The sequence below is a fragment of the Anopheles coustani genome, chromosome 2, assembly GCF_943734705.1.
Source record: "Anopheles coustani chromosome 2, idAnoCousDA_361_x.2, whole genome shotgun sequence".
Classification (NCBI taxonomy): domain Eukaryota; kingdom Metazoa; phylum Arthropoda; class Insecta; order Diptera; family Culicidae; genus Anopheles; species Anopheles coustani.
Window position 1 is genome coordinate 75,263,112 of NC_071289.1, and position 11,675 is coordinate 75,274,786.

Here is an 11,675-nt window from a genome sequence, read left to right on the forward strand (position 1 = left end):
TGGGCTTGGCTTTGCAATTGGCTGCCCCAGCTCGTAAGGTGTATCTTTTCCTGGTACCAGCTCAAACTGGATTGGCAACTAGGCAAAGGAAATTCACAAGGAAGTGACAAAAGAATTCAATAAAAACTACAAATCTAAATGTAAGAGAAAACGGTTCCTGTAAGTGAGGGCCTCGTAGGGCGGTACGGTAGAAAGGGCTTGTTTGATTCCAAAAGGAAATATCAAAATTCTAATCTAGAGAGAACGATCGTGTCCGATTGGTACTGCATCCCAGAGGCACATACATACACACAAACACGCGGCACGATGGGAGGCGAGGTGAACGCGTCGTACGCGATACAGCAGAACCGTAGCTAATTATTTAGTTTAGTTGATAGTCGATAAATCGAACCAATATGTGCAATTTCTTAGTGAATACATTCCAAATGAGCAAATCGGTAAATGTTGATTGATGAAGGGAATAGGCAAATCAAGCAATTGGAGAGGGTACTGTTGTTTGGATGATAAATATTAACGCATTCCGGAGATAGCCAAGTAAAGAGACACGCACATGCAAATAAGCTAAATGTTTGTGTGTATGTGTGTATGTGTGTACAATTAGTCGAATAGGGGCAGTGGTGTCTGGTCGGACTGAACGGATGTATCCTCCATCCTTAAAATGTATATTTATTGAATTCGACTGACGGAGGTCTAAAGTTCCGCATCGATTGAATATTCGTTCTACTGATGGTCACACTACTACATGAAGCCCATTAGCACAAATAGCTGAAAAAAACAACAACATTAGAGTGTAAGTTATCTGCTACGTAAAATGAACTAAAACTTTCTTTATTCCCTCCCGCCCGAAACCAACCTGAACCATGGGCTTTTGTAAGAAAGTGTGTGTAGAATAGTTTAACACAAAATCAAGGAGAAAATGCGTCAGCTATTCGTCAACTCTAGCGAACAACCGATTGCCTTTTCGAAACGAGCATACAACAACAAAGGGAATAAGCTACGTTAAAAATTTCCATGATACAATTGACGTCGAATGATTTGCTTAGATCGCAAGCGTTTGCAACTGAAAACCGGAAGCACCACGTGTTTGATGGAAGAATCGTAGAAAGAGGGCTTCAGCAGGAAAAAAAATGCTTACGTTGCGTTTGCATATGCAACTCGCGCAACTAAACAGCGAGGGAAGGTCGAAAAATTGAAGCTGTTGAAGCTGCAAAGCGTTAAACATTCGAATGTAAGTGATTACTAGGTATATGATAGTAGGAGATAGTTTATATATATACATATAATATACATATACTGCATAGCTCGATAACAACTAGTATTTCCATATAAAACTCTACTGCGTTTATTATTGACTTCACAAAGTATATATTAAAAAGTAAAAAAAAAACCTTCTAAAAAGACACACAGACACAAAATTGCGGACAATGATAACAAGAAACAAACTGAAAAAACACTGATAGCAATGCGTAAATAGGGAACGCAACCGACAAATGTAACAAAACTAAAAAAGGAAAACAGCTAATGCGGAAAACAAGTATGTTCGGGGGCACGCACAGTTGCGAAAAAGTAGCGTAAGCAAACACAAACAGCTTTTAGCTACCATACAAAGGACAGACGGATAACAAACAAAATTACAAGAGATGTAAGGCGCGTAAGCACAGCAAGAAAAAAAGGGGGGAAGAGCATACCCTAACATGGACACAACATAACATACAAATCAAACCCAGAAAACAGTTGAACAAGTTTATCATTAAAAGACTGCTGTGATTTTAACGTAATAAAGAATAATTGAAAAAACATAATCATCATCTGTGCAGTTCCTAGCCGAAAGCGTGTAACGTGGAACAGTGCGAATGGGTTTTCTTTCACAGAGTTTTGTATCAAACAACGCATCAAGTGCGACCCAAGACGAGCTATAGAAGCGGAGACCACCGGTAAAACGTTGTATTTGCTGATAAACGTAGTTGGATTATGGCTAAAAAGTGTACGTTAAAAAGAAGAAACAAACGACGCTAACTTATCACTCGTCTTCATCGAACCACCTGGGCCTTGGGCTCAAAGACCAAACGATTTCACACCAATCAGACTGTATCGAGAGCTGGTTCCCTACTAACTAAGCACCGGAGCATCGGAGATGAACAGATGTTGTCCCCGTAAGTTGTTTTACTCGATGCGCACATTAAGCCTTCGGTTGACGTTCCTTCGCGAGCATTCCTTGCTGCTGATGCGCAGCAGAAGCACCAGCGCCATCACGTCCGATATCACCAGCATATAGAAGACGTTGTTCCACCCGGAAACCATACCGGCAAGCAGGGGACCGATGGCGGCCCCGATCGATCCGGTGCCATCGATGATCGCCGTGACCGTGGCGAGTGCCTTCGAGTTTCCATTGAGCGAACTGTGCTGTCCCAGCTCCGCGCTGACGGACGTGGTGATGAGTGCGTACGGTCCGTTCACCATCAGACCGACGACGAACAGGAGCAGAATGTTCACCGACAGCGAAACGCTGCCCCAGCAGCGGTAGATAAGGAGCTGATAAAATAAGCATGGAGCGAAAAAATGGGAAACTCATTGAAGGTAATTATTTTTGTTTTCTATTTCAGCAGCAGGAATACCCACCAGTGGGGCGGCAACGGCCAGCATTCCGGTGCAGGTGGTAGCGGGCATTCCGCTAGCATCCGACATCATACCGGCCGCGATTGCTCCGACGATGCCACCGATATCGAACACTATCGATACGTCGGCGGATAGCTTAGCACCCATCGAAGCTACAATTGGATAGGAGAGCCATACTTTTACAACCCCGCTATTTACCAACCGCCCAGCAGGGAACTCACTTGAATGTTGAATGTAGAAAGGCAGCCAGAAAAGGAATGTGTAGCTGACGAGTTTGGAAAAGAACAGACTGAGGGAGAACTCTACCACTCCCGGAATGCGCAGCGCGCCAAGGAATCCGATGGCGTCCTGCCGTGGTGGCGCCCGGTTGATGCTTCCGATGATCGGAGTACGTTCGTTTACTTCCTGGAATGGTAAGGCAGCCGGAAGATTAATGATTGTTGTCTGTACATGTCAGGTCAACATTTTATGTACATTGTTCCAACGTTTAATCCTTGCCAAAGGGTAATGAAAGAACTAAAAAGTCCAAATCAATTTGGTTTTAATATCACAGACGACTAATACCAAACAATATGAATTTTTAACCAATCTTAAATTTCTGAGAAAAACCGCTGCGTTTTCTTAAAACTCAAACTATCTTCGAAACATATTTTTAGTAAAATTAAATGATAAAAATATACTTCTATCGAGCCTTTTAAAAGGTAAACATATTGAAACGAGAACAACATGCAGAGAATAGAAAAAATTAATTAATAAATGCAACGATTAGCACAACACATACTTTAATATGAGAAAATAAAATAAATAAGGATTGGAGGAGAATGTTCCGATACTTGATACCCAAGGTTGACTATCCGGTTGGCACCCAAGGCAAGGATCTTTTGGACCCGAGATTTTTTATCAATGCACGGGCATCATGTTTGTCAGGTTTCGAAATTAATAAAATTTCCCATTCGATCACCCACTTCGACCGATCTCTTCATGCACTTACAGAGTTGGAATAATAACTGCCCCGTAAACTCCTCGTCGAAGCATTATCCTTGTGTGGTTTGCAAGCGACGCAAGTTAGGAAACGGCACACAGCAAACAATCATCCAATGCACAGAATGGCAACACGAAGCAAGAAACAAAAGGAGAGAAAGAAGAAAACATTTCGAAAGAAAAAACACAAGTTAGTTGGCTAGCGTCTATTGATTAGTGAAAGGAAAGAAACGAAGGATGCAAGAAAAGGGATGGTGTGTGGATGACCTACCTGCTCCGCGCTGGTGACGACCGAATCCTCAATGTCACTCATGGAATCATCTACCCTGCGGTAGCCGCCACCACCCGAGGCGCCCCGTTGCTGCACATCGCCCACCTTCTCCTGGCAGTCGACAATTTCCGGCCGATCGACCAGGAACAGGAACATCACAAACCCGAACATACCCATGAGAAAGCCGGGCACGACGAACGATAGCGACCAGTCGGTTTCGACGTAGTGGGCCGCAATCAGTGTCCCCAGCACGTTCCCGATCGAGGTGTGACTGTTCCAGATGCCGAAGATGAGCCCACGTTTCGACTTGCCGAACCAGCGGCCCACGATCGTGACGACACCGGGCCAGCCCGTCGTTTGGAACATCCCTGCGAGGGCCTGGACGGCGATGAAGTACCACAGTGAGTGGATGTCGTACACCTTGGCCATACCGAACAGGTAGCAAAACACGCCTGAGAAGGCCATTCCGAGCGCGAGGAAGTAGCGCAGGGACACCCGTTCCGCGATGAACCCGGCGAAGAACATGGCGATGGCGTAGCTGAACAGGAAGGCCGAGTCGAGCGTACCGAGCAGCGAGTTAAAGTCGGGCTGATCGAACGGTGGATAGTCGCACCAGGTGGCATCGGTTGGCAGGGGTGGTGTGTCGGTCGGTGAATTGCCCGCGGGTGTGACGAACTCGGGCGGCAGGGTAACCGCCGAGCAGTTCCGATGGAGCACCGATTTGACGACCGAAATCGGCTTCCGGGTCATATGGTAGCAGGTGTAGGCGAGGTACGTGAGGCCCAGGACGGAACATTGGAACCACAGCACCCGGTTGATCTGGAACCGGGGACATAGCTTCCCGGACAGGTAGCTTATCACGCGGATGCCGATCGGCGCGTTCGGGTAGGTCGAACTCATCCTTTGCTGTCGTCCACTGGACGGTATGCGAATTCTTTGCATTCACCACGGCGTGAAACCAGAACGACGTGGCTCGGGGACTGTCCGATCGAGTTCCGTCGTCAACGACGCTTTTCGCTTTGGTGTGTTTTATTTTTGTTTTCAACCGAAAACTAAGCTACAAACAGAAAAGGGATGAAAAAATAGCAATAGTCATTAATGGTGCCGATAAGAGAAGGCAGTTGCCAACGGCTAGATTAGCGGGTGGAATGTTTTGTCGGCGCTGTAGGTTCCTGATGTGAGTCACTGCCGCGTTAGCAGAACCAACGCTTCACATCCACACACACAATGCTTATCCCTAGAACACTTGCCACGAACGATATTGCGAGGGTAGACGCTGTTTCGATCACTTCCGGATTGATTACATTCTCACAACACGAACACCGAAAACTTGACTAAATCCTACAAACCTCTTCTTTAACATTACATTCGACCAGGAGCCCTTCAGCAGTGTATTTCCATTCTCTGGCCGCACTTTTCACTGACCCGCAGCTTTGTTCGTTCTTTTTTCCACAACAGTCTTGCGATTGTTTTGCCAACTGCGGGTCGGATCAGTAGAGGTTGTTTTTTTGCTGCCGATGTTTATAAACATGAATGACAGATGCGACTCGATTTGTCCATTGGTGTTTTAAGCCGAAATAGCAAATTTATCAATAACTTTTGTTTACTTGGTCCCATTTTTACAGCAGACACCTCAAATGAAAGGTCTTTTGAAGACCAACAGCTTTGTGGAAGTTAAGATCTATCTGTCGTTTCTAGTTTTTGAGAAAATTAATTGCAATATGGATAAATTCACAATTGTGTCCGTCTGTCATTTGTGACAGTGTGACGAATAAACTTAAATTTTGAAAAACTATTTCATCCCCGATTTAAACAATAAACCCCTTAAATAAAGCGCTAAGAGATTAAGTAATGGATAACCAGCAAATAAAAATACTTTCAATACGCGCAATCTTGTTAAAAGTAGGATTTTTCCATCATTTCTACTTAACAAACCTGATGTTGTAAGCGGCCTTGGCCAAATGCGATGAATTTTAAATATTTCATCGCAAGACCGTTGAACTGCAATTTGGTGCCACGTGTTGCAGTTTTCGTATCATTTGGGACAATCGGAGCTTCTAATGTTGATAGTTTTCATATGAAGAATTATTACACGATACATATGATCATGTGGAAGTATTGACCTAATATATTGCCCATTTAATTATTAATATGTATTGTAGACAATTTTACAAGCGCGATCGTCTTGGATATATTTTTTTAAATGAAAGCTGCACAGATTTTCAGTTTATTCTTCTTAAAACTAAGGAGTAAGTAATCCCAAATCCACTTTTCACAAACTGTGGCAGTTAACGGCATCGGCCCAGTTGCAAACGTTCATCGTAGGGTCAAACAGTGTTCCGGGGGGACAGGTGAACTCAAAGCTAGATCCATTGCCAACGCAAAAGTAGAATCTGCTACAGTCTGTTGGATGTGGCACGAATCCTACCTGGGCCCCGCTACATGGTCCATCAGCAGTTGAGGGCGTTGTTGAAGGTCCTGCGGTTGTGCCATCGGTGGTAGCTCCTGGAGCAGTGGTAGTTGATGGCGGCAGTGGAGCTGGAGTCGTCGTAGGACTTGGCGTACCACCGTTTAGAAGCTTGTGGATCTCTCGCATCAGCGGGTACTGACCACCCCCACAGTAGCCACGGAAGTCGTCCGTCTCCAGGGACCACACCATCGCACCACCCAGTCCTAGATCCATCAGGTACTTCACTTTTAGCTGAATCGAACGCACATCGTCGTACCCGAGCCACTGATTGTTGCGCACGGCGTACGGGACCTGCTGCTCATCGCTCCAACGGAGATCCCACGTTTCGGTCTGAAGTTTTTCGCAGAACTCGTTATATCCCAGCACGCCAGCTTGTTGCGTATAGGGTCCGGCCGTACCACCTCCGATCGTTGCGGCACCGATTTGCGAGTTGGCCGCATTGGCCAGTGTGAAGCTGCGGCCGTAGAGTGGAATGCCAAGAACTAGCTTTTCCGCCGGAGCTCCCTGTGACAGCCAATAGTGTATGCTGGCGTTGACGTTGAGCTGTACCTGTTCGTCTGTCGTGTCTGCCGAGCCACGATAGACTGGGGCATTAATGCCACAGTAGCTGTCCCAGGCACCATGCATATCGTACACCATGACGTTGAGGAAGTCGAAGCTCTTTGACACCCGAGCGATGTCGTACGAAACTCCAGCGGAGAACTCGACCGATGCAACCGCGGCTGTCATCAGTAGGCCGTGCTGATCGAACCTAAAATTTTGATTCGTAAACGGTTGACAACTGTGAACTAACACCCCCAATTTGACTGACATGAGGTACTCACACTGCTCGCATCTCTTCCACCAGCAGGGCATGGTTTTCCTTGTCCACCTCCGGATCGCCATCGCGCTGCGCCGGGTACTCCCAGTCCAGATCGATCCCGTCGAATCCATGCCGCTGGCAGAACGCCACCGAATCGTAGATAAACCGCTTCCGCAACTCCACGCTGGCGGCCATCTTGGAGAACTTGCGCGAACCCTCGTTCCACCCACCGATGGCGGCGAGCGTCTTCAGCGCCGGGTTCGAGTTCTTCAGCCCCACGAAGCGCTTGATATGCCCGCGGCCCCAGTTTTCCTCCAGATCCAGATACGGATCGATCACGCGCACCGTCGCGTCCTCGTTGATGCCGAAGAATCCATACATCAGGTGAGTGCACAGGGAGGGATCGATGTGTTCGATATCGAAGCGACCTCGGCCGGGTCGGTAGACGGCCCACGTGCCCACATAGCAGACGATTTTTTTCGCTAGTTTGAAAAAGGTGAACAAGTTACATAACGGTCGCACACACTTCTAGGAGGTCATTCCTCCGCCTGCGGATCACCTGCAACGGAAGTTTTGTTTCGTTCGGGGTCATCAGCCGCTAAGCTGGCGGTGGCCAGAAGTACTAGCAGCGGTACGCCAACAAAACACTTCACCATTTCTCGTCTTGGGCGCCTAAATCTCACGAATATCCGTGCGGCCCACGGTGGGGACAGCTTCGAGCGGAATGTTTCGCGTGCGATGCACGTTGGCACCGTTATATAGGCGATGGAATAAATCCCACGGTCTTCACCTGATCCTAAAGGGTCCCGTTATTGGTGCGATACCACGTCAAGTACCAACAAGCTCGGTGCGCTCTAGCACATGGTTCAAGTGGAGTCTCGGTTCAGCTGTCTTTCTCCCGTTCGCAAACTGTCGATGTTTGAAAAATAAAACAAAACTGAAAAGCAGTTAAAACACTCTAGAGCGAATGAGAATGTAAGTCAAAACACATGTTGTAAGAAACGTGTGTTTGAGGTAGGTTTCTTTCACGGAAACCAAGATAGGTTTCTTCCAACGGAACTAGGCCGTTTTTCGAAAGTCATCTTCGATGTCGTTGGCGTCATTGTGGTTTGCATTTTCCTTTACTTTGTAACAATTGTTTGATGTTGTGGTCAATCATTGTTGGTTGTATGACTGATGTGCGATAAACCTGGAAGCTTCTTGGAAAGCACGTGGGTCTACTGTGAGAATATTTAGAATAACCAACTCTCTAACTAATATAACCATCTCTGGAAGGAAACACTTTACACTTTATGATGCATCCATAAACGAGAGGCCCCCGATAAACGAAACCTAGATAAACGTATCAAACGTTCAGCTAGGGTTCTAGGAGTGGGTTCTGGACTGTGTGTGTGTTTGCGGAATAGGTTTCAAGTCGGTCAGGAAGTGATAAATGTTATAACACACTCCAGGGCTTAAGTGTTTTTGTTATCATCCGGGGTACATGTTTCAAATGTAATTGAAACAGATTAGACGAAGCCTTCGAGTGTTGCTTGTCTAAAGAATCGTAGCGATGTTCTTCGACACTATTGTGGGTTTTGTTTTTTTTTTTTTCAACGCACTTCCGGTCTATTGTCAGGGAAGTAGAATGCTTTACCCGGTTGGTCTTTGGTTCCCTTCTCCAATATTGCGATTTATTCAAATGTTTTATTGATGAAACCATATACTAAGGGCCTCCTGATTCAGGGGCGCTATCTGCGATCTTTAGGAAACGAACGTCCAATAGTTAATTTCGCCATTTTGTTTCTTGAGTTTGTAGAATAGTGTAACTTTCCTATGAAAGTAAATTCACAGCAAGTGTTACATCGTAAAGAAGTATAAAACAGCGACGAATGTTAATTAAAAACCATTCGGATATTTTGATCGATGTCTATCCCTTGGGTTGGGATCTGATGATGGCATGAATGGATGAATTTTACAATCATTGACTGATAATGAGCATAATAAAGTGTTGAGATATAACTGCACAACCTGAGTGTGGTGCAAACTTAGAAAAAGTGCAGAAAAGGAAAACATCAGATTTAGTTCTAAGCTCTTAGGTTTATAGCTTTCTGTTGAAGTTTTATTGTGTTTGTTGTGTTTCCATTTCATGTCTGTTTACAGAACAATATCAGTTTTTTTTGCCAATTGTTGTTGCCGTGTTGCCTCTATTTCGTATTTGGCCTTAGTTTGTGTTTTGGTTCAACATTTTCTACAAGATTAAAAAAGTTGAAAATATTTTCACTCGGCTATTCCCTTTTCTACCATTTGAATTGAATAGCCAACTAATACGTTACCAAAACGTAATTTTACAGCATTAATTCCGTTAAATGTTATTTATTTGAGGCTGCTGGCCTCAACAAACCTATGGTTTCGTTTCATCTCCATCTTAAAACGATAACATCTTTCTACGCTTTTCCTTGGTATGCTCACTGGAGCATGGGTCACAAGCGTCACGAAACATCAGGTATTGGCCAAACCTTCAGCCCCACGTGTCCACCCTTCTTCTGTCGAATAGACTGAATGCCATTTGCTCGCGTCATTCACGTGGCGTCGTGGAAAATCGTGCGTAAAAAGGTCTCGTCTCGGTGGTTCGTTAAAAAATATGTCCTCTGATGGGCGGGTGGATGTGTGAGCTGGCTTTATGGCGCGGTCTGTAAAGAGGCCAACGGTGAGGGAGTGTGGCGGAATTGCAACTTACACAAAAAAAAACCGTTCCTCGAAGCCTAAATCAGGTCTCGGTTTTAGGACCTGTTAGGAGGGGTTTTATTTTCTTCTGCTACTTCGTTTTCCAGCGTCTTTTGATTGGGTGCACCGTGGTGGTATAAAATGGGAAACAAAATGTGTCACCAATGTCCGCCCTCGCCATCTCTACCTCCACCAACAGTCCTGTCTCCAATAGAAGAGTGTTAGCGGTGCGCGGTTCTCATGCGAGTGCCATTTTGATTATCCTGAATGGTCGAACGATAGGATGGCAGACAGCATTCGGGGAAGGAAGCGGTTGAAGCTGGTGGAAGTGGAAGTGGTTTTTCCTAGTAAAGCTGATAATGGTCATACGACCCGCAACGACAGCTAATGGGCTGGTTGATTCTGTCCAAGATAAATCACCCCTAAGAATACATCGTTCCATGGATGGATGTCCGTCAAATCGGGCGAGGTTTTCTGGAAGAGACGAAAACTGATAATTTTTCAAACGGTTCATCACTGGAAGGTTTCGAGTTGGGTCCTTCTTTGTACTTATTTTATTTAAAACAATTCATATTTTGAAAAGATGTCTTGTGCAAGCAGTGTAGGTTTTAAACCTACTCAAACTGAAAATATTTTGTAAACTGGTATTTTATTACTTACGCGTACAACTTCAACAGCTAAGAAATAAATAGCAAATCAAGGTTCGGACGTAGACAGAAACACACGAGCCCTGGCGCTTTAAGACACCGATTCGACATCTAACTGTGAAACGGCACGGTTACAAATATATTTCTTCACGCAGGTTTTTATTCCGTTTTTGCTTTTCTTCAATTTTCTTACACACAACATTTTGGTTTCTGTAAATACTCTTAAATATCACACAGTTCGTCCTAGCGTTTCCTATTCCGGTTTCCTGCGTTTGCTTCCGACTTGCTCACAAAACTCCTTCCGCTTTTTTGGCTCAAGCTTTCCTCCTGGGGCTTGTGTATGTGTGTGCATGTGTTTGTTTATTTGGTTGTTGCCAAGCAACGTAAACAACGTGTTGGGTTTCACCGGTTTGTGCACTTGTTTGATTTGTTTTGATTATTGTGTTTTCCCATCCATCCGATGCCTGTTGCCTATCGTTCGGTGGAAATTCCTGTTTCTCTAGTGCTTCCGCCTAAACCAAAAACCTCGGAGCACATCCTCCTAGGAAAAATTATTTTATTTCTACATACACAGTAATGCCGGCCGTTGACTTTTGGTGTAGTGGTGTTTGAGTTATACTTTCATTTTTTTTCATTTACATGCTCTATCGCTGCTTTCGCTGCATCGCTACAATAAATAAAACCGTCCCAAAATGCACTGATTCATTAGAAAATAATTGAATCTTCACCCATTTCTAATTGCGCGATTACAATTAACCTCGAACGTCGTGATTCGCGATAAGATTTTCTCGTCCTGCAAATTCATCCTTTGGACTTCCATTGGGGGTTAAAACCTGACTAAAGGCATGCTGGTACTCGATGTATCGACACAAACGAGGCGGTTGTAGAAAACGAAATACACAAGACGGTCGTGACCGTCATCGGGCGGGCAAACAACGGCGTGCCATCCATCCATCGGGTCGTGCACTAATTAATTGCTTCTTCCTCCTCCGTCCTACCCAGTGCATTCTTTCACGCGGCCTCAGGAAGTGTCACTAAGCCAACGGGAGGACCAAGACGACCTCAGGACAAGACACCAACAAGCTGCTTTGGAGGCTACTGAAGGTCCCTTCTGTCACCGGCAGGAGGAAGGGACCGTGATGATGATGATCAGTGACCACTTCTCGCCCCCTCTTGACCGTG

General features: G+C 45.3%; 2 protein-coding genes across 3 annotated transcripts; both read right to left on the bottom strand.

Moving 5' to 3' along the window:
* Positions 1–1,922: 1,922 nt before the first annotated feature.
* Positions 1,923–5,356, bottom strand: LOC131265728 (glucose-6-phosphate exchanger SLC37A2). Of its 2 annotated transcripts, XM_058268031.1 has the most exons (6): positions 5,218–5,356; positions 3,869–4,925; positions 3,608–3,655; positions 2,838–3,021; positions 2,620–2,768; positions 1,923–2,532 (listed from the first exon to the last, which is right to left on the bottom strand). In XM_058268031.1, the coding sequence occupies exons 2-6, from the start codon at positions 4,808–4,810 to the stop codon at positions 2,164–2,166; spliced, it is 1,692 nt and encodes a 563-aa protein (XP_058124014.1). In that variant the 5' UTR covers positions 4,811–4,925; positions 5,218–5,356; the 3' UTR covers positions 1,923–2,163. The 2 variants fall into 2 exon arrangements, with proteins under 2 accessions (XP_058124014.1, XP_058124015.1); XM_058268032.1 differs by lacking the exon at positions 3,608–3,655.
* A 678-nt stretch (positions 5,357–6,034) lies between these two features.
* Positions 6,035–7,796, bottom strand: LOC131265730 (chitotriosidase-1). The gene is made up of 3 exons (XM_058268033.1): positions 7,700–7,796; positions 7,163–7,622; positions 6,035–7,089 (listed from the first exon to the last, which is right to left on the bottom strand). Exons 1-3 carry the CDS (start codon positions 7,794–7,796, stop codon positions 6,141–6,143), a joined length of 1,506 nt encoding a protein of 501 aa, XP_058124016.1. The 3' UTR covers positions 6,035–6,140.
* Positions 7,797–11,675: the final 3,879 nt, after the last annotated feature.